The sequence below is a fragment of the Bos taurus genome, chromosome 5, assembly GCF_002263795.3.
Source record: "Bos taurus isolate L1 Dominette 01449 registration number 42190680 breed Hereford chromosome 5, ARS-UCD2.0, whole genome shotgun sequence".
Taxonomy (NCBI): Eukaryota; Metazoa; Chordata; class Mammalia; order Artiodactyla; family Bovidae; genus Bos; species Bos taurus.
In genome coordinates this window covers 14,764,815-14,788,780 of record NC_037332.1, presented here as the reverse complement: position 1 = coordinate 14,788,780, position 23,966 = coordinate 14,764,815, and the positions used below count along the sequence as shown (strand labels likewise).

At 37.5% G+C, this 23,966-nt stretch overlaps 1 protein-coding gene and 1 non-coding gene across 6 annotated transcripts in view; both read right to left on the bottom strand.

Moving 5' to 3' along the window:
- Nucleotides 1-23,966, bottom strand: part of LRRIQ1 (leucine rich repeats and IQ motif containing 1) — a 225,845-nt gene that overhangs the window by 110,293 nt on the left and 91,586 nt on the right. For all 5 annotated transcript variants that reach the window (XM_059886782.1, XM_005206079.5, XM_059886783.1 and 2 more), the window contains 3 exon segments: nt 15,762-15,941; nt 12,729-13,178; nt 8,943-9,153 (listed from right to left, as the gene is read on the bottom strand). In XM_059886782.1, the coding sequence (XP_059742765.1) occupies nt 8,943-9,153; nt 12,729-13,178; nt 15,762-15,941 (841 nt within the window).
- Nucleotides 20,852-20,958, bottom strand: LOC112446910 (U6 spliceosomal RNA). Its single transcript, XR_003034986.1, has one exon. It is a non-coding gene; the product is annotated as a U6 spliceosomal RNA (small nuclear RNA).

Sequence of the window (23,966 nt, the reverse complement as noted above, 5' to 3'; positions counted from 1 at the left end):
CTCCTGAAAAAATATATAAAGAGATTTTATGCTATGGGCATAACCACAAAGAAGTTATTTAAAGTGACTCTGAAATAGATTTATTTAGCTATGCTCTTAGTGAAATGCAATCAAAAGGTAAATTTAATTACAAAAGTTACCTTAAATATATTTTAGTAATCGTATTGTTAGCAATAATACTGGTATTGTTATTCTGCAAAATATATACATTGAGAAGAAGAATATACAAACAGATAATTGCCAGAAAATTTATGACAATAGAAATAACACGCAATCTCTGCGGCAACCAGCCTAGTAGGCCAAATCTCCACAACAGTTAGCCAAGAATGGTTAAGACTTGGTCAATGACTGCCCGCTTCTCTATTTTTGTTCCTATTTCTATCTCAGGACCAAGTGGACCAATAAGAGATAGCCAAACATACTTCCCCAACCAATCATATAAGATGCCCCATTTCTAGTTGGCCAATAGTGTATGCATGTGTGCGTGTATCTTTGTGTGTTTATATACACACATGCACTTACATAGTGGAAACAAGGACTGCATAAATGAGAAAAATCAGACTATGGCAAGGGAGTCAGCCATCATTAGTTGCCTCTGGCAAAGACTCAAAGGTAAGGAAGGGTGTGGGATAAATGTATATACATTTATACACAGTGATGAATACATGATTGTCACATACTAGACTCTTGTTAAATATTATTTTCCCAATTTCTTTGTCCCCTTGTTTATAAAAATTCTATTTACTTAGTTTATCAAATAAGAAAAGTGTGATATTAAACATCACATAAAGTTTAAAATGTATAATTAACTAAATTTTTATTATTTTGCCTCTAAACATGAATTTTGGTATAGAAATAATATTTCAATACTTTTTAACTTGCTATCAATAAATTATAATCTCTCTGCTGCTGCTGTGGCTAAGTCACTTCAGTCGTGTCTGACTCTGTGCGACCCCATAGACGGCAGCCCACTAGGCTCCCCCATCCCTGGGATTCTCCAGGCAAGAACACTGGAGTGGGTTGCCATTTCCTTCTTCAATGCAGGAAAGTGAAAAGTGAAAGTGAAGTCACTCAGTCGTGTCCGACTCTTCACGACCCCGTGGACTGCAGCCTACCAGGCTCCTCCGTCCATGGGATTTTCCAAGCAAGAGTACTGGAGTGGGGTGCCATTGCCCTCTCAAGAGAGTTCAAAACTCTTGTGTGTGGGAAAGATCTCAATATGAATCAGGAACTTGAACAGTATTGAATGGTAGAAACAGAAGAGAGGATATCTTTGTGTGATGAGGAGCATGCTTAAAAGTATTGCCTAAGAAAGTGGATTTCCTCGTTTTAGTTTACCCATATGGAGAGTACCATCAGCTCTCTGCCCTCATTTTTAGTCTCATGCAGCTGGGTTGTTATTACAGACCAGGGTATGTCATGTACCGTGGGTGATTGACATAGGGAATCTAGTTACCTTAGGGGAAAACAAACTATTTTTCTTTTCTCCCACTTGTTTAAGTCTGTTTGGGCTGCAGTAAGCAAAGTACCATAGCCTTGGTGACTTACACAACAAATGTTTATTTCTTCTAATTCTAGAGGAGGCTAGGAGCCTAAGGCACTGACAAATTTATCGTCTGGTGAGACCAAGTTTCTTAGTTCACAGATGGCTCTATTCTCACTGTGTCCTCACATGTTAGTAGGTACTAGAGAGCTCTCTGGGCTCTCTTCTATAAGGGCACTAATCCCACTCATGGGAGCTCCACCGTCACAACATATTCACCTCCAAAAGACCCCATCTCCAAATATCAACACAATGGAGATAAAGTTTCAACTTAGGAATATCGTGGAGAACATAAATATTCAGTCAACAGAACCCTTCATTTGGGGATTTTTAAAAAACTCCTCTTTTATGATTCTTTTATCTGGCATTTACGCTCTCTTGGTTGCTAGCTACCTTTCAAAATGCTTTGCCTCAACATGGCAAATGGGCCTTTGATTTCTTCCTGTTAGGGAGGTATCCCAGTAGGGAGGTACCCTTCATATCCCTTCTTCCCTGATCTTGTGCTAACAAAGTAAAGAGCATTAGGGAAACATGTTTTCTTTCCCTGGATTCTCTCTCTCTCTCTCTCTTTTTTTTGGTTACATCATCTTTTCTTCAGTTATCTCTCCTCAACATCCCCTTTTCCCTTATACCATTAAGATACCAAGATTAGGTGCAGTTCTAGGGAAAAAAGAGTATAAGGGGAAGTATTTAATACAGACCTTCAATGACAAGAGTGGAAGGACTGATTCATCATGTCTCACAGTGGATCCAGCCTAACTTCTCAGGGATAGGACTTCTGCAGAGCTCTAAACTGTATTTTTCTGGTGTGACACATATAAATACTGCCCTCCTGCATCAGTGGAGGGTCAGAAATCCAAGTCCCAGCCATGGGAAATAAAGGTAATATAAATGTGTAATCAGTGTTCAGATTCTTCTTCTAACTTATTCATGTCAAGCTTTCCACTTTTTTCCCATAGTCATTCATAATCTTTCTTTCTCACACATTCAAATCAATTCCCTGGCCATGGTCCTATCTATATTAGATACACCTGACATCTTTTTCTTCTCTATGAGTGACAGTTGCTCAGTCGTGTCCAACTCTTTGAGACCCCATGGAGCCCACCAGACTTCTCTGTCCAAGAGATTCTCTAGGCAAGAATACTGGAGTGGGTAGCCATTCCCTTCTCCTGGGGATCTTTTTGACCCAGGGATCTAACCCGGGTCTCCTTCATTGCAGGCAGACTCTTTACAGTCTGAGCTACAGAAAAAAGGGACCATACTAAAAAGTGCAAGGGAAGCTAGAATACCTAGGCTGTCTGTATGCTAGGAAGAAGAGGAGGACTTGGGTTCTTGTGAGCAGTGAGCAGTCTCCACCACATCCTTCATGAATCTTCATTTTGCACCTTCTAAAGCCCAGGCTCTTTCTATTATATCACATTCTGCAAATTCATATTTTTAAGATGAATAGTTTAAGAAACTAGATGATTGTACTGAGGAGGAAATAAAATGAAGTTGAGTTGACTTCAGTGATTTTAAGTACCATGATGTAAATCAGGAGAGACTTATTCTAAGTTGCAAAGAAAGACTGAATTGTGCTTACTTCTGTTACAGACACAAACTTAACAGAAGGACATTCAGCAGATGTAGTCACTGAGCTAGACTGTTTCATCAAATAACGAACTTTACTTTATTGAATAGAATGAAGCAAACATTCACCATCAATGTTGAAAAATGTATTGCTCATCCACTGATGAGAGGAGGAAGTTTGAACTGCATGACATTTTCTTTTTTTTTTTTCAATTTTAATTAAAAAAAAATTATACATGTGTTCCCCATCCTGAACCCTCCTCCCTCCTCCCTCCCCATACCATCCCTCTGGGTCGTCCCAGTGCATGACATTTTCATTCCTCATGCAACAGAACAATATTCTGAGACCATAACTGAGGTTCATTTCTTTCCCTCAGAGTTTCCTCAAATCATTGCACTTCCTCCCCTCCCAAGCCATTCAGGCATCAGCAACAGCTTTGTCTATACATTGCCATGAGGAATGCAGCCCAGAAAAATTAAGTCAACTAAAATACTAAATGTATTCATTAGTACTATAGCAAAGACAATTCAAAAACTATGCCTTTAATAATGAAAACCAGCAACTTAGTTATAAGGCTATTTTTTTTTTCAGTTGCTTATGCCAATACCTTGTAGGCATCTCTAACTTCTCCCTGTCTTTCAAAATCACATCCCCATATACTAATATCGCTAGGTCTACCTTCAAAGTATATATATATATATATATATATATATATATATACATACACACACACACACCCTCAATATAAATCAACATATATTCTGGAATGCGACTTTCTCACCACTTCTGCACTGCTCTGGTCCATGCCACCATTATCTACTATTTGGATTACTGCAATAGTTGCCTGATTTCGCTGCTTCTACTATAGCCTTCCTAGAGAATTATCACAACCTAAGTAACTTTGGTCACATGAGTCCTCTGGTCAGATTCCTTTAATATCTTCCCATGTCATTCAGAGTAAAAGCCAAAGTCTTTACAATGATTTACGATTCATGAGTCCCACTCTTCTCCTTTCACCCCTCTGCCATCACAGTGCTTCCTCCTGCTCTATGAACACTGTGAGTATGCTCCCAGAACAATGTCTTGGCATCTGATGTTTCTCTGCCTGAAATATTCTTCGCCTACATACCTAATGGTTTATCTCTTGCTGCACTGTCACCTTTTCTGGTCTTCCACATCTATTCTGTCTAAAATGATTAATTTTCCTTAGAAACTTCTATCCTGCTTCCCTGATTTATTTTCCCCTTAGTACTTATCACTGTCTAATACACTTATCTTACTTATCTGCACATCCCAGCAGGATATAAGCTGGTAAATTTTGTGTGCCAAGTAATATTTAACTAAATGAGTGAATAAAGGGAAACATTACATTTTTTAGTTATTAGCATTCATTGAGGTGCAGCACCATAAATTTCCAGACTTTATTTTATATATTTAATTTGTTGTTCTTTTCCACCAGGACACAAACTCTAAGAGGGAAGAGATCTTGTATGCTTTGTTCCTAGTTGTATTTTTTTTTTAATTTTATTTTATTTTTAAACTTTACAATATTGTATTAGTTTTGCCAAATATCAAAATGAATCCGCCACAGGTATACCTGTGTTCCCCATCCTGAACCCTCCTCCCTCCTCCCTCCTCATACCCTCCCTCTGGGTCGTCCCAGTGCACCAGCCCCAAGCATCCAGTATCGTGCATCGAACCTGGACTGGTGACTCGTTTCATACCCTAGTTGTATTTCTTAAACCTAAAACAATGCTTGACAACAGGATGTTCTAAAATCTATTTGATGAGTGAATACATAAAGGATGAATGTGATCAGATTGAACTTCATTTTGAAATCTGGTCTTGGTGAGGTTCTGAATTTTTAAGTTAAATGAGTGTTTAAAAGATTTTCCCAATTAAGATGGGCCTCCCAGGTGGCTCAGTGGTACAGAATCCATCTACCAATGCAAGAGACGCCAGAGATGCAGATTCCATCCCTGGGTCAGGAAGATCCCCTGGAGGAGGAAATGGCATCCCAGTCCAGTATTTTTGCTTGGCGAATCCCATGGACAGAGGAGCCTGGCAGACTACAGTCTATGGGGTCACAAAGAGTCAGACACGACTTAGTGACTGAGCACACACACAATTATTTTAGTAGATTGTTACATGCTTCTGTTGTTCCTTGTCCAGTTCTAACTGTTGCTTCCTGACCTGCACACAGATTTATCAAGAGGCACGTCAGGCGGTCTGGTATTCCCATCTCTTTCAGAGTTGTCCACAGTTTAATGTGATCCACACAGTCAAAGGCTTTGGCATAGTCAATAAAGCAGAAATAGATGTTTTTCTGGAACGCTCATGCTTTTTTGATGATCCAATGGATGCTGGCAATTTGATCTCAGGTTCCTTTGCCTTTTATAAAACCAGCTTGAACAACATTTGGTAGTTTATGGTTCACGTGTTGCTGAAGCCTGGCTTGGAGAATTTTGAACATTATTTTACTAGCATGTAAGATGAGTGCAATTGTGCGGTAGTTTGAGCATTCTTTGGCATTGCCTTTCTTTGGGATTGGAATGAAAACTGACCTTTCCAGTCCTGTGGCCACTGCTGAGTTTTCCAAATTTTCTAGCATATTGACTGCAGCACTGTAACAGCATCATCTTTTAGGATTTGAAATAGCTCAACTGGTTGCTTCCATGTCCTGGCTATTACAAACAGTGCTGCAATGAACATTGGAGTACACATGTCTCATTCAATTCTGGTTTCCTCGGTGTGTATGCCCAGCAGTAGGATTGCTGGGTCATAAGGCAGTTACCTAGATGTCCATCAGCAGATGAATGGATAAGAAAGCTGTGGTACATGTATACAATGGAGTATTACCCAGCCATTAAAAAGAATACATTTGAATCAGTTCTAATGAGGTGGATGAAACTGGAGCCTATTATACAGAGTGAAGTAAGCCAGAAGAAAAACACCAATACAATATACTAATGCATATATATGGAATTTAGAAAGATGTAACAATAACCCTGTATGCAAGACAGCAAAAGAAACACAGATGTATAGAACAGTCTTTTGGACTCTGTAGGAAAGGGAGAGGGTGGGATGATTTGGGAAAATGTCATTGAAACATGTATAATATCATACAAGAAATGAATAGCCAGTCCAGGTTCGATGCAGGATACAGGATGCTCGGGGCTGGTGCACTGGGATGACCCAGAGGGATGGTATGGGGAGGGAGGAGGGAGGGGGGTTCAGGATGGGGAACACGTGTATACCTGTGGCGGATTCATGTTGATGTATGGCAAAACCAATACAATATTGTAAGGTAATTAGCCTCCAATTAAAATAAATAAATTAAAAAAAAAAGAGAAATAGCTCAACTGGAATTCTATCAAATCCACTAACTTTGTTCGTAGTGATGCTTCCTAAGGCCCACTTGACTTCACATTTCAGGATGTCTGGCTCTAGGTGAGTGATCACACCATTGTGATTACCTGGATCATGACGATCTTTTTTATACAGATCTTGTGTGTATTCAGGCCACCTCTTCTTAATATTTTCTGCTTCTGTTAGGGCCATACCATTTCTGTCCTTTATTGAGCTCATCTCTGCATGGAATGTTCTCTTGGTACTCTAAGTTTCTTGAAGAGATCTCTAGACTTTCCCATTCTATTGTTTTCCTCTATTTCTTTGCACTGATTGCTGAGGAAGGTTTTCTTATCTCTCCTTATTATTCTTTGGAACTCTGCATTCAAATGGGTATACCTTTCTTTTTCTCCTTTGCTTTTCACTTCTCTTCTTTTCACAACTATTTGTAAGGCCTCATCAGACAGACATTTTCATTTTTTCCATTTCTTTTTCTTGGGGATGGTCTTGCTCCCTGTCTCCTGTCAGTGTCATGAGCCTCCGTCCATAGTTCCTCAGGCATTCTATCTATAAGATCTAGTCCCTTATATCTATTTCTCAACTCCACTGTATAATCATAAGAGATTTGATTTAGGTCATACCTGAATGGTCTAGTGGTTTTCCCTACTTTCTTCAATTTAAGTCTGAATTTGGCAATAAGGAGTTCCTGATCTGAGCCACAGTCAGCTCCCGGTCTTGTTTTTGCTGACTGTAAGAGCTTCTCCATCTTTGACTGCAAAGAATATAATTAATCTGATTTCAGTGTTGACCATCTGGTGATGTCTATGTGTACAGTCTTTTCATGTGTTGTTGGAAGAGGGTGTTTGCTATGATCAGTACATTCTCTTGGCAGAACTCTATTGGCCTTTGCCCTGCTTCATTCTGTACTCCAAGGCCAAATTTGCCTGTTACTCCAAATGTTTCTTGACTGCCTACTTTTGCATTCTAGGCTCCTATAATGAAAAGGACATCTTTTTTGGGTGTTAATTCTAGAAGGTCTTGTAGGTCTTCATAGAAATGTTCAATTTCAGCTTCTTCAGCATTACTGGTTGGAGCATAGACTTGGATTACCGTGATATTGAATGGTTTGCTTGGAGATGAACAGAGATCATTCTGTCGTTTTTGAGACTGCATCCAACTGGACATGGAACAACAAACTGGTTCCAAATAGGAAAAGGAGTACATCAGGGCTGTATACTATCACTGTGCTTATTTAACTTATATGCAGAGTATATCATGAGAAATGCTGGGCTGGATGAAGCACAAGCTGGAATCAAGATTGCTGGGAGAAATATCAATAACCTCGGATACGCAGATGACACCACCCTTATGGCAGAAAGTGAAGAAGAACTAAAGAGCCTTTTGATGAAAGTGAAAGAGGAGAGTGAAAAAGGTGGCCTAAAGCTCAATGTTCAGAAAACAAAGACCATAGCATCCAGTCCCATCACTCTATGGAAAATAGATGGGGAAACAGCGGAAACAATGACAGACTGTTTTTTATGGGGGGGGCGGTGCTCCAAAATCACTGCAGATGGTGACTGCAGCCATGAAATAAAGAGATACTTACTCCTTGGAAGAAAAGTTATGACCAAACTAGACAGCATATTCAAAAGCAGAGACATTACTTTGCCAACAAAGCTCCATCTAGTCAAGGCTATGGTTTTTCCAGTAGTCATGTATGGATGTGAGAGTTGGACTATAAAGAAACCTGAGCAGTGACGAATTGATGTTTTGAACTGTGCTGTTGGAGAAGACTCCTGAGATCCCTTGGACTGCAAGGAGATCCAACCAGTCCATCCTAAAGGAAATCAGTCCTTAATATTCATTGGAAGGATTAATGTTGAAGCTGAAACTCCAATACTTTGGCCACCTGATGTGAAGAGCTGACTCACTGGAAAAGACTCTGATGCTGAGAAAGATTGAAAGCAGGAGGAGAAGGGGACAACAGAGGATGAGATGGCTGGATGGCATCACTGACTCAATGGACATGAGTTTGGGTAAACTCCAGGAGTTGGTGATGGACAGGGAGGCCTGGCGTGCTGCAGTCCATGGGGTCGCAAAGAGTCAGGCAGGATTGAGCAAACGAACTGAACTGAAACATGCTTCTAGAAATAGCTCTAGATGAGGCCAAGAGAGACTGCTTCAACTAATCAAATGTTAGCATATGTGACAAATGCCAGATCGGAGCATAAGTTTTAATACGATTGTGTGGTTCAGCTTGACCATAAGAATTTACAGACTTACTCCTTCAGCCTAGATACCAAGTAGAAGTACAGTCAACCTGAAGGCACCTGCAGCGTACATGTCACACGAGTAAGAAATAAATCAAGGTATTTGTAAATTGCTATGATTCAGGGATTGCCTGTTATACAGAATAACCCAGTGAAAGAAAACTAACACATCTCTCAAGATTAACTGTTTCACCCAAAGACTAAAACTAACCTGAATAAGAATAGCAGCCTTCTCCTTCTGTTCTTGGATATTCACGGTATTTTTAACTTTTTCTTTCTTTAAAATAGTTTGGTTTTCAATGCAAGAATTTGGCTTGGATGTCAGGGGTCCTATTGTGGCAGGGTGTAGCTTTGCAGAGAAATGAATCTGCCTGCGCACAATATAACCACGCCAGTATGCCTGGATTACCATAGCTGCCATACTATTAAGAGAAGAAAAAATTATTTTTAGTATCCATAATATACAGCTGCAGATAACAGATCCTCATAAGCTATATTTATTTGTAAATTAGACTATATAAAGTATTATTTTAAAATAAGACCTGCTGTTTTATTTAACTGTAGTCATAGAAGTAAAAATAATATGGACACCTTCAAATCTGAAGGAGAGAAATGGGCCAGTAACTTAGTGATATGAGTCCTAGGGATTTTTGTTTCTTTTAAGGAGGATGATATTACCGAGACTTTGTATGATAGTGGGGATTTGAGCCAGTAGTAAGGGGGAAAATGTGATGATGCAAAGAGGGGAACAAAGGTAGGAGTCAGTGTTGAGTTGGCAAGAGAGGATGGGATCTTGTTCACAGAGGGGAAATTAGGTTTTGAGAGGAAGTAGGACCCTCCTTCATTTTCAGAGAAAGGACTCATCAGGTCTTTGTGAGCTTCATTTTCCTCCCTGCCCGTGGACAGATACATAAATCATTCTCTTACAAGCCCAGTAGTAAATTCTAACATTTTTCCAGTCTACATCTATCGGCTATTATCTGGCATTCCATCAATCAACACTGTGTTTTCCCCATATCCCCATAAGCTGCCCAGCAACAATAGCAAAAATTTAATAGCAATGTAGGTTGACTGTAATTGGGTTCTCAGTTTGCTTAATCATTTAATGTTTCATCATTGGATATGCTTTTTCCCACACAGATTACTGCAGAAATATTATCATGGTACATGGTATAGTCAAAGTGCTAACTATTATCTTAATTGCTTTTCAGACCCTTGAGTTCAGTTTTAAAAGACATATAAAGGAGAAGTGACTGATGCACATTCACTTTCTCAGGCTGCCTTGGAACAGTTTTCAATAATTTTATAATTGCAGAGCCCAAAGAAATTTTTTCATTTCAAACAAAGTCAGTTTAAGGCAAAGTGGAATTAAGCAATAAACTGCCAGAAATGATGGCTTCTGAGGTGATGCTTGTGGTAAAGAATCCACCTGCCGATGCAGGAAACTTAAGAAATGTGGATTTGATCCCTGGGTCAGGAAGATGCACTGGAGGAGGACATGGCAACTCACTCCATTACTCTTACCTGAAGAATCCCCATGGACAGAGGAGCCTGGTGGGCTACGGTCCATAGGGTCATAAAGAGTCGGGCACAAATGAAGCAACTCAGCATACATGAAGTATGGAATGAGGTAATCATTTTCTGTTGTTATGAATATTGTTATCAGCATCACCACCATTTTATGTAAAGCCTGTGGAAGTCTTCAATCTATTTTTCTATGAATTTAAATTAGTGGATAAAACTTTCTGCCTTAAGATAAATTACTCATACTCATTATACAAAGAAAAACCATGTTTCAACAAAACATTTCCTCCTACTAGGGTAAATGGTGCTCTTGCGTATTCAGTCTGACTCTTCGGGATCCCATAGATGATAGCCTGCCAGCCTCCGCTGTCCATGGAGTTTTCCAGGCAAAAATACCAGGGTAAATAGAACTTAGTAAATTTTGCTATGGAATTAATTCACATTTGATCATTCAGCCATTAATTCATTCCTTCATCTTTTGGACAAAAATGAGCTAACAAATTTGAAAAAGAGTAGATATATGTATGTGTATAACTGAATCACTTTGCTATACACCTGAACTAACACAACACTGTTTATTAAATATGCTCCAACATAAAACAATTTTAAAAAAGATTAAAAAATGAGTTCAGGACTTTTAAGGCACAATAATACCAATCCATATTGAGGTGAAAAAGAAAAAAATATCTGAAAACATATTTGCAATGTATAACTGGTAAAGAACGAAAAGTTGTTTAAAACAAAAGGTTGAAAGATTAGTAAGAAAATACATTTAACCTGAGACAGTGCCTTATATTTCTCTACAGATACATGCAAGTTTCACAGACCATAATCCTGAGTTTCTTATAAAGCTAACCAGTCATTTAGCGCTTGAATTCCTCAGCCCACTATCTTTAAAATTTCCCAAGGAAGAAAATAAAAAGGTATGTGAGGAATATTTTCCTCAGTAACACTAACACTATGCTATGCTAAGTCACTTCAGTCGTGTCCGACTCTGTGTGACCCCATAGACGGCAGCCCACCAGGCTCCCCCGTCCCCGGGATTCTCCAGGCAAGAACACTGGAATGGGTTGCCATTTCCTTCTCCAATGCATGAAAATGAAAAGTGAAAGTGAAGTCGCTCAGTCGTGTCCGACCCTCAGCGACCCCATGGACTGCAGCCCACCAGGCTCCTCCGTCCATGGGATTTTCCAGGCAAGAGTACTGGAGTGGGGTGCCATTGCCTTCTCCGAACACTAACACTGGGACTGCTTTTCACCACACAGAAAGCAGGAAAAGGTAAAGAAGCTGACTTAGGGCTTCCTGAATGTTATTAGGTGGTCTCCATGTTGGGAAAAGCAGCTCATATTATTACTATCATCAGCATCATATTTTTTTTTTAGTAAAAACAATGATGCTAACAATGCCCTAAGCACAGGAACATATGAAAATTATGCTTAGGAAACAACAGCACAACCGATGATGAATCTCCTTGAAACACTGAATGGCAAGGTTCAACAAGTGGGCATACATTTTCTTTTCCCTTTATTCTTTGGTCTTTGGTTTGTCTATATTTTCAGTCCCTCATCCTTTCTTATTATTATTTGGCAATTTTATTTACCATGAATAAACAGCTCAATGTTGTTTATCTGAAATTTTAATAGACAATGTCTGGAGTGTTTAGAGCTAACAGGATTCAAACAAGTAATGTCTAGGGTACCCTGGCTAAAACTACCCCAAAACATACCAATATATTTGGCATGCTGAATATTTTAGTGAAAGTGAAAGTCGCTCAGTCATTTTCCGACCCTTTGTGACCCCACGGACTATACAGTCCATAGCATTCTCCAGGCCAGAATACTGGAGTGGGTAGCCTTTCCCTTCTCCAGGGAATCTTCCCAGTCCAGGGATCAAATCCAGGTCTCCTGCAGAGCAGGTGGATTCTTTACCAGCTGAGCCACAAGGAAGCCCAAGAATACTGGAGTGGGTAGCCTATCCCTTCTCCAGTGGATCTTCCTGACCCAGGAATTGAACTGGGGTCTCCTGCACTGTATGTGGATTCTTTACCAACTGAGCTACCAGGGACTATTTTAAGCTCAAGGGATTTGAGAAAAGGCCTGTGCAGGAAGGATTTTCTGACCTTCCCTGGAAGTATATCCTAAGACCCTCATATGAGAGGTCTTTACAGTATTTTAAGAATAATGAGATTGCTTTATTTCTTATTAAAAGTTCTTTTTAATTATTTAGAGATTAGAAGGCAGAAAAAATAATTTCACAGTTACTCATCTTAAATTAAATAATACTAGTTGATTAAATAAGAACCTGCCAAAATTCAACCAAATTAATCTGTACTGTATTTAATAATCTGTGCATATCATAAAACATAAGGAAATGAACATGAAATATGATAGGATTTAAATCCTTTACCAAATTATCATTATCCATAAAAACAATAAAACATAATGGTAAAAGAAAAATGATCTATAAAACTTACATTTTTTCGTGATGTTCAGTATTCTGGCAGTTCTCCAGTAGAAACCTTGTCCTTACCGTTTCAATGAATGGTATTCTTTTGCTGGGGAAACTACTTGTCTTGCTGTCTTCTCTTTTCTGGTCTACTATTTCTTCCTGATTTCTTTCTTTTGTATCTTCACATAAGGAGGGGTTGGTTGATGAGGAATGACTAGAGCCAGAGTCCATCCATTTCTCAGAAATATCTGGTGAGTTCAGTTTATATTCATTTGCAGAAGAGTAAAGAACTCTATTTTGCTGTTTGCTATCACTGTGTGTAGGAGGCAAATGATTCTGCTGGGCTTCTGATTCACCTCTCCTGGTCATACTTACATCCCCATGTTCATGCACACATCGACATTCATTACTAAGTGTCATCAATTTCTTAAAATAATAGCAGAGATTTTGTGCAACATCCAAGGTGAATATATTTCTGAGCAAATAAATAATGAGGACATTTAATAAAAAGAATTATATCAGCAAATGGTTACACCTGTACAGATTTTGAAAATATCCCTATGTGGCCTGACATGAATATTAAATTTTACTACAAAATTCATTAAAACTTGATTTCTGATTGTTTTTGTAAAAACTGATCTCATTACACACAAAAAGTGAAAATATTTCTGTAGTTAATCTCAATCCATTAATCCAGACAAAACATCTGGAAGTTTTAGAATCACTTTTATCCTAGGTATTTTTGGTACAAGTGAATGAGAAAAATCCATGCTTTTACTGCCATAAACATGAGAAATCATGGCTGCCTAAATTTGGAGATGTTATTTATGAAACAAGATTAAAAGTACTTTGTACACTGACTTTTGCCATGCAAAATATTTGTATTGGACAATTAAACAAATAACTTACATTATGGGAAAGTTTTTATTTCCATTTTTCTCTGGAAAAAATATCTGTTGCAAAGATCATTCAAATACTTTAAGACATAAATGCCTATGATTCTCCTGAATAATTGTTGGATTTAAGTATTCCAAATGAAATGAAAGTTATATTTCCTAAAATGTAGAGATAGACACTTTCTATGTTTACAAATGGAGACATTAGCATAGATTCCTCTAATATATGTTAATAATATATCCTTTTTGTTGGTGAATAATGCAGAAAAAGTTCACTTCAATATTGGATGTCAACTGTTTATGGCTAAGTGCTGAATTCACCACCATTTATGATTTAACATAAAAATGGTCAATTTCCAATTCTAAAGTGACACTTAATTGCAATAGCAATAAATTCTTAAAAATAACTGTAAATCTAAATTTCAACACGAGGGTTAAGAGTCATTTTTACATAAAAATCGTAGGTTACCATAAATACACAAGGAGATATCAATTTAGGTTTACAAAAATACAAATGTAAAATAAGCTATTTATTCAAAGTAAACTATCCATAACAATTGGAATTATTTTTAAAGCTGTAAGATATGTTTATAATCTGATTAGACTATATTTTAAAAAACCATTTAAATAGAAAAAACCAACTCTTACATAGGATGAGCAGTACGACAGTATAAATAGCAAAAATTTAATATGTAATTTAGTAATTAAGTTTAGACATTTGGAAGCACATATCATTGTTCCATTTATAATGCAGACATCATATGAAAATATAAAATAATTTTTCTTTTTCATTTGTGTTTTTTGGAGTAGTATAAATTATAAAATAAAGTTTTAATATATAAATTGTAATTCATTTATAGTAATACATTCAGGATTCATGTATCATGAATTTGGTCTCATCCCTTCATGGCAAATAGATGGGGAAACAATGGAAACAGTGGCAGACTTTGAGGGGCTCCAAAATCACTGCAGATGGTGACTGCAGCCATGAAATTAAAAGATGCCTCGTCCTTGGAAGAAAAGTTATGACCAACCTAGGCAGCATATTAAAAAGAAGAGACATTACTTTGCCAACAAAGGTATGTTTAGGCAAAGCTATGGTTTTTCCAGGAGCCACGTATGATTGTGAGAGTTGGACTATAAAGAAAGCTGAGCGCCGAAGAATTGATGCTTTTGAACTACGGTGTTGGAGATGACTCTTGACAGTCCCTTGGACTGCAAGGAGATCAAACTGGTCCATCCTAAAGGAAATCAGTCCTGAATATTCATTGGAAAGACTGATGCTGAAGCTGAAACTCCAATACTTTGGCCACCTGATGCAAAGAACTGACTCACTGGAAAAGACCCTGATGCTGGGAAAGATTGAAGGCAGGAGGAGAAGGGGATGACAGAGGATGAGATGGTTGATGGCATCACCGACTTGATTCACATGAGTCTGAGTAAGCTCCAGAAGTTGGTAATGGACAGAGAAGCCTGGCATGCTGCAGTCCATGAGGTCACAAAGAGTCAGACGCAACTGAGTGACTGAACTGAACTGAATTCAGAATTCAGGGTGGGGGATAGGAAGTTCTTTTTCTTTGATATATTTTTAGGACTCTGTTCTCAGCCTCTGCCCTCTGAATATGTGCATGTCTTGACTGCTTTTCTCCACTATGCACCCATAACTTAATACATTAAAATATGTGTAATATTATTCTTTATATAATAGATATATAATAAATATTATATGTTTTATAAAACTTGACTTGTTGCATTGTAATGACTTATTTAGCTAATTTTCTCTTAATGAAATCATGAATTCTTTCAGGCCAAAATGTAATACTTAACTTCTTATGTGTCTTGTCCATCAATAATTGATGACTAAATGTATGACTGAATAATTGAATGAACAAATGAATGAGTGTATATTGGTGTGAAGCTATCTTAATGCTTTCATTTATTTTGATCTAATTTTAGCCTTTAATATATGCTCAAAATACAGATTAATACATTTCAAATAATAAAAGATGATACTCATAGATGTATTTTTTAAAGAGGAAAATATTCCTAAAACACACTGTAAAAGTCCAAAAAGGTAGTACTGTATTGATCAGAAAAATTTTTAATGCTATGTATAAATTGCATTATATCTTTTAATTACAACAAGATGATAACAGTCTTACCTGTCACCAGTAATATATTTTTCACTTAGTAAGTTAAATTCTCTAATTTGGGACTGACAATGTTCCAGGAAATGCTCTAATTCTAGTTGATGGTGTCCTTCAGTGTGACGTTCTGTACAAGAGGTTAGCATTTCACCATTGAGGATCCTTAGAGCAGGTAATATCTTAAGTAGAGAATGCCTATTAAAAATAGGAAAAAATTAATAATCTTGAAAAGGAGAGTTTATAACTAAAATAATTTATGTGCCTATTATTTAAATAATATAAGCAGAGAATATATCTCTGAAGTTATTGATTTTATAGAGAAAATTCTATTTTTTTAAATTATGATATCATGCCATGTATCAAGTAAGTTTCAGAGTTCTTGATACACATTTAATCATTTTCTTCTAAACCACAAATGGTAAATTCAAGCAGCTGGAAACTTGGGCTGGGAGTAGTAAATAAAAATCTGCATTATGAGAGAGTATCAGGTACACTCTTTCTAAAATAAGATAATGTAACTGAAAGTTACTGTCTGTTTCAGAAGTAGGTGTGAATTCTGATCATTTCTCAGTGAAACATACTGAAAATAGGGTTAAACAAAAAGGGTGGTGATTACTCAATATTTCATGATCTGGAAATTCCAAAATTATATTTCTCCTTGAATCTTGGTAAGGATTATAATAAATAATCTCCAAAATATGAGCAAAAGCCTTTATCAATTTAAAGGTTAATGCTATGAAAAAGCAGGTCAGAAAGCAAAAGCGGTCTACCAAACCCAGCCACTTCGAAGTACTTCCCAAGCTTTACGCAAGAAAGCATATAGGCTTCTTTTCACAAGGCTGTTTATGGTCACAGGGGCAAACTAAACTTATTGAGTGAGTAAAACTTCTTACTAAAACACTAACGGTTCCTTTGAGGAAAATTATAAGTCACTGACAACAGATATCAAAGAAGCCTACATAAATGGAAAGATGTCCCATGGGAAAATAAATCTGTGGATAAGAAGATTCAATATTGTCAAAAGTCAGTTTTTCCCAACTTGATCTAGAGATATAACATATCTAATTCAAATATCAGCAAGATATTTTGTCGATATCAACAAATTGATTTGAAAGTTATATAAACAGGCAAAAGAGGGAGATAGCCAACTTAGTTTTGAAGAAAATTTGGAAGACTAACACTACCTGACTTCAAAATAATCTATGAAGCTACAGTAATCAAGATAATTTAGTAATGGCAAAAGAATAATCAAATAGATTGATGGAACAGAATAGAGAATGCAGAAATAGTCAGTATAATGGAGAAAAGATAACACTTTTCAACTATTGGTGCTAGAGTAACTGAGCATCCCCCTGTGCAAAAAAATTAAAGAATCTAAACGTCCAGATGCAGACCTCTTAAGCTTCACAGAAATTAACTCAAAATGGATCACAGACTTTAAAGCAAAGTGCAAAACCCTAAAACTCCTATAAGAAAAAAAAATCTAATAAAATCCAGATGACCTTGGGTATGGTGATGACTTTTTAGATACAATACCAAAGGCATATCTATGAAAAATTTGTTGATGAGTTGAACTTCATTAAAATTAAAAATTCCCACACCTAGGGACACTGTCAATTCGATGACAAGTCATACACTGGGAGAAAATATTTGCAAAAGACACATCTGATAAATTACTGTTATCCAAAATATACAAAAAAGAAAAGCTTAAAACTCAATGATAAGAAAATGAATGTCTTGGTTTAAAAGTGAGCCAAACATATTAAAGACATCTTACCAAAATATATAAATATGACAAACAAGCATTAATTAATGGATTGCAAATTATAACAACAATGAGATACTACTACCTACCTAGTATAATGTCCACAATCCAAAATACTGATAACACCAAATGCTGGTGAGGATGTGGAGAAACAGGAATTCTAATTAAGTGCTGGTGGTAATGAAAAATGGGAGAGACATTTTGGAAGATAGTTTGGTGGTTTCTTACCAAATTAAACATCTTTATTTTTGATCTAGCAATCAGTCTCCTTGGTATTTATCCAGATGAACTGAAAATGCATGTCCATACAAAAACCTGCCCATATATGTTTATAGCAGTTTTATTTGTTTCAGCCAAAAATTGGAAACAACCAAGATGTCCTTCAGTAGGTGAACTGAAAGATAAACTGTGATATATTCATACAGTATAAAATTATTTAGCATTAAAAAAAATGAGCTATCCATCCATGAACAAACATAGAGGAAATGCAAATGCATATTACTGAGTGAAAAAAGCTGATCTGAAAAAGGCATATATTGTATAATTCCAATTGTTCTACATTCTGGAAAAAAAGCAAAATTATGTAGACAACAAGATTAATGGTTGCTTTAAGAGGTTAAAGCAAGCAAAGAAATGCTCAAAATTCTCCAAGCTAGGCTTTAACAGTACATGAACTTCCAGATATTCAAGCTGGGTTTAGAAAAGGCAGAGGAACCAGATATCAAATTGACAACATCCACTGGATCACAGAAAAAGCAAGAGAATTCCAGAAAAACAGAATTCTGCTTCATCGACTAAGCTAAAGCCTTTGACTGTGTAGACCACAACAAACTGTGGAACATTCTTAAAGAGATGGAAATACCAGACCACCTAACCTGCCTCCTGAACAACCTGTATGCAGGTCAAGAAGCAACAATGGACTGGTTGGGAAAGGAGTGCATCATGGCAATATATAGCCACCCTGCTTATTAAATTTAAATGTAGAGCACATCATGCAAAATGCCAGCCTGGATGAAGCACAAGCTGGAATCAAGATTGCCAGGAGAAAAATCAGTAACCTCAGGTATCCTGATGACAACACGTTTATGGCAGAAAGCAAAGAGGAACTAAAGAACCTCTAGATGGAGGCAGAAGAGTGAAATAGCTGGCTTAAAACTCAACATTCAAAAAATGAAGATCATGGCATCTGATCCCATCATTTCATGGCAAATGATGATCCCATCATTTCATGGCAAATAGATGGGGAAACAATGGAAACAGTTACAGATTTTATTTTCTTGGGCTTCAAAATCACTGCAGATGTTGACTGCAGCCATGAAATTAAAAGATGCTTGCTCCTTGGAAGCAAAGATATGACTAAGCTAGACAGCATGTTAAAAAGCAGAGACATCACTTTGCCAACAAAGGTCCATCTAGTCAAACTATGGTTTTTCCAGTAGTCATGTATGGATGTGAGAGTTGGACCCTGAAGGCTGAGTGCCAAAGAATTGATTTTTTTGAACTGTGATGCTGGAGAAGACTCTTGAGAGTCCCTTGGACTGCAAGGAGATCAAACCAGTCTATCCTAAAGGAAATCAATCCTGAATATTCATTGGAAGGACTGATGCTGAAGCTGAAACTCCAATATTTTGGCCATCTGATGTGAAGAGCCGACTCATTAGAACTAGGGGCTCTAAGACAGAAGGGGGGGACACCCAATAATTGGAGGCTGGGTCATAGCCACCTTTAGAGGGAGAAGAAGTGGTCTGGGAGCAACAAAGAGCAAGGGGCTATTACTCCGTAGCAGCTTTATATTAGGCTGGGCAACTGGGCAGTTTCGTATTAAAAAAATAAACTGAGTACCAAATTAAAAAAAAAGAAAAGACTCTGATGCTGAAAAGATTGAAGGCAGGAGGAGAAGGGGATGATAGAGGACGAGATGGTTGGAAGGCATCCCTGACTCAATGGACATGAGTTTGAGCAAGCTCCAGGGCATGGTGATGGACAGGGAGGCCTGGTGTGCTGCAGTCCAAAGAGTTGCAAAGAGTCGGACACGACTGAGCAAATGAACAACAACAAATGGTTAAAGTAGAGGGAGGGATGAAAGGGCAAAGCACAGAGAATTGTTAAGGCTGTAAAATGATTCTACGCATTACCACATGGTGGATACATGTCATAACACATTCAAAACCCATAGAATGTAAAACACCGAGAGTGAACTCTAATATAAATCTACGGAGTTTGGGTGATAAATATGTGTCAGTGTAGGTTCATTGACTGCAAAAAGTATACCGCTTTGGGACTTCCTTGGCAGTCAGGTGGTTAAGATTCCATGATTCCAATGCAGGGAACACAGGTTTGATCTCTGGTCAGGGAATGAAGATTCTACATGCCGTGCACCATGGCCAAAAAATAAAAGTATACTGCTTTGGTGTGGGATATTTACAGTGAGGGAAATTGTACATGTGTGGGGACTGGGGGTGTGTGTGCTTTCTCTACTTTCTGCTCAGTTTTGCTGTTAACCTAAAAGTGCTCTAAAAATAAATTTTGGTAATTAAAAAGTGAAACAAACAGTTCTTAAACACTAAATGAAGGATGGCAGGGTAAGAGTACTAAAATGCTAAGAGTTAAGAAGGCAAAGCCTAATAACCGTTTTTCCTTCTATCTAGGTTGTATAGTCAGGATTGATATAGCTATTTGTGCAAACACAGTTGTAAAATATAATTTTAATTATTTTTTAATGGAGGAAGTGGTTCATTAAGGCAAAAATGCATAAGGCTAACCAAAGTCATAATGCATCCTGTGTATAGTTTATGATCTTGGTAGCCTTGGTATTAAATAAAAGTCATCATAAGAGAGGTACAAATACATCTTTTTCAATGAAACAAAATAGAAGAATACCACAGTTTTCCATTTCCTGGGGACACAGTTGACTAGCTCCCAAACTCCTCCAACCACTCCAGAAATACTGCCTTATTTTCCCCATACAGATAACAAATAAGAGAAAAAAAATTAGATTTAGATTTGGTTTTTCAGGGTAATTATCAAATGTTTTACAATGTTAAGAAGCAGATAAAAGCTTTGCTAATAATAAAGAGTTTAAGCTGTTAAAATTTGAGCCCATATATTTTGAGCTTTTAAAAAGTTATTCATTTTTAATTAAAGGATAATTACAATATTCTGTTAGTTTTTTCCATACATCAACATGGATCAGCCATAGCTATACCTACGTTCTCTCCCTCTTGAGTCTCCCACTCATCTCCCAACCCATCGCACCCCTCCAGGTTGTCACAGAGCCCCAGTTTTGAGTTCCCTGAGTCCTACAGCAAATCCTCCCTGGCTACCTATTTTACATATGCTACAAAATATAGATTGGCTCATGAATTAATGTGTCGTCCTTGCACAGGGGCCATGCTAATCTTCTCTGTATCATTCCAATTTTAGTATATGTGCTTCTGCAGCTAGCATTGTTTTGAACTTTTTGAGGTGGCTTGAAGTTAGAATGCTTATCAATTCAAAAACTACCTATAATGCTTACCACAAAGGGTTACATATCTGGCATATATTGTGTTTCTGCTTAGAGTCATTGAAGATATGATTCAAAAGCAGAACATTACCTTAAGATAATAGCTATTCATCACAGGTGATAAGGTAAGCAGAGGCATTCACCTCAGAGACACAATATTAAATATAACAGGAAATCTTTTTCTAAGGCTTTCCTGTGGCTCAGTGGGTAAAGCATCTGCCTGCAACGTGGGAGACCTGGCTTCGATCCCTGGGTTGGGAAGATCACATGGAAAAGGCAAAGGCTACCCACTCCAGTATTCTGGTCTGGAGAAACTCCAAGGGGGTCACAAAGAGTCAGACACAACTGCTACTGCTGCTGCTGCTGCTAAGTCGCTTCAGTCGTGTCCGACTCTGTGCAACCCCGTAGACGGCAGCCCACCAGGCTCCCCCGTCCCTGGGATTCTCCAGGCAAGAACATTGGAGTGGGCTGCCATTTCCTTCTCCAATGTATGAAAGTGAAAACTGAAAGGGAAGTCGCTCAGTCGTGTCCGACTCTTAGCGACCCCTAAGGGTCGCAGCCTACCAGGCTCCTCTGCCCATGGGATTTTCCAGGCAAGAGTACTGGAGCGAACACAACTGAGTGACTTTCAATTTCACTTTTTCATCAAAGCAAGGAAATATTCAATCCTACCAAATAATTTATTACAGTACTAAGAAAGCAACATTGTATTCTAACTATTCATAAAAATACCCAGTCAGATTTCTTTAAGATATGACTGTGATGTCAAAATAACTTATTTAATAATAATTATAAAATGTCAAGTGTGAAAAAATGATTTTTGAGAGGTGATAATAGAGAGTATTGAAAGTTAAGACTATACTGGTGTTCATAATGCTTTAAAAATGCTCTATTACTGGTAAATTTAAAAAAAATTAAATCTCGTAAATTATAGAAGAGCAAATAAAAGGCTTTTAATAACTTGGTGGAAATAGTTCTTGAGAATAGCAACATTTCTAATTCTTTGGGTACCAAGCAAATATCAATCTGATACCTTGATTTCCAGAATGAACCTGATCAGCTGATGAAATGAGTTATGCCAGTGACAGGCTCCAGTCTTTGAAATAGGTTCCCAGGAGGCGCTAGTGGTAAAGAACCCGCCTACCACTGCAGGAGACTTAAGAGACATGAGCTTGATCCCTGGGTCAGGAAGATCCCATGAAGAAGGGAATGACTATCCTTGGACAGAGAAGCCTGGACAGAGGAGCCAGGCAGGCCACGGCCCCTGGGGTCTCAAAGAGTTGGACATGACTGAAGCAACTGCACACATATGCATACCTTGGAAGGGAAATTAATAAAGCATATTATCTTATTATTATAAGTTGCATTCTTAGGGGTTAGGTAAAGCTAACTATCTTTTCCTTGAGGGTATAATCATTTCAGTAAGTGGTTGTATACACAAAACTTCTCACCAGGATGGTGGACCCATGGTGACAGTGCAGATGCAGTAATACTTGTGAGACACTCGTGAGAAGTCATCTTTCAGGTCTCAATGTGGCTAAATGAGGAGTCAGTAAAAAGAAGACAATGCTCATGCTGCTCACATGAGAGCCTCAGGGTCTAATACATCTATCTTTGCCTTAAAGTAAAGTGAAGCTGCTCAGTTGTGTCTGACTCTTTGCGACCCCATGGACTGTAGGTTCTTCCATTCATGGGATTTTCCAGGCAAGAATACTAGAGTGGGTTGTCATTTCCTTCTCCAGGGGATCTTCCCGACCCAGGGATCGAACCCAGGTCTCCCTCATTGTAGGCAGACACTTTACCGTCTGAGCCACCAGGGAAGTCTAAGTCTTTGCCTTAGTGACTCTCTAAATTAATTGAGATGAGAATTCAAGGAAGATTTTTTTGTGGGTCTCCAATCCCCAGTGTAGTGTTTCTGATAAGCTTGTCCTTGAAATACTTCTTCAGCTGTGCTTGGGATGTTTTTTGAAATGAAGAGTCCTCCGCTACACATAGACCTCTATTGACAAGTTTGGGGAAATGTGTGTATATATATATATATATATATATATATATATATATATTTAAATTCAGTCTTTCTTGTGCACTTTAAAGAATAAAATCAATACACTGGGAAGAAAATAGACTACAGCATGTTATGCTAAAATCAGATATGGTCAAGTTTGAAGTAAAAAAATAACTGAAACTCAAATCATTTATAAAATATCTTAAATTAAAAAAACAGCTTGCATTTTTCTTAAGGAAACTTATAGTCTATATATCAAGGATATCAGAAGAGTTTGCTAAAATAAGAGACACTGTGGTCTCTGGGCAGTAACATTCCAATGATATGTCACTGGTTAACATTGCCATTAGTTTTATATAAATGGTATGAAGGTGTTTTTAGAAAACTATCCCTGTAATTCTAAAATTCAACAGCACATATCAAATACATAAAGAAACAATTCAGAAATGTGTCTGAATATTTCTGAGCAATTATTTCTATTCAGAAATAATTGATGGTTGGAATGGAGAGCCATTTTAACCAAATAAACCAATACCATCCAAGGGGCAAAAAAATTAGAATTTGTTTTATCTGATTAAGGATCATATTACTATTTTACCACAAATATCTTATTTAATAAAATAAATGTTTATGTTCCAGACAACCAAAGTAATGAAAGGTACATTCAGAGTTAACACAGGACGGTAGAGTTGTTTCTAGGTGGTGCAACTGTCATCATGTGGAGACTATTGAGATGTTAATTGACACCAGGTTAGTATGGGGAAAAGTGACAGCTTTATCATCAAATGCTATATTTCGGACATATTAATAGTTACTGATATAGACTCATTAAGTACAATATTTTAGCTACATGTAAAATTCTAGAGAATGGGGGACAACAGACCTTGAATTTTTACGTTTGGAATATTCTGATGTTACACTCATCATCTTTACATAAAATAGTTC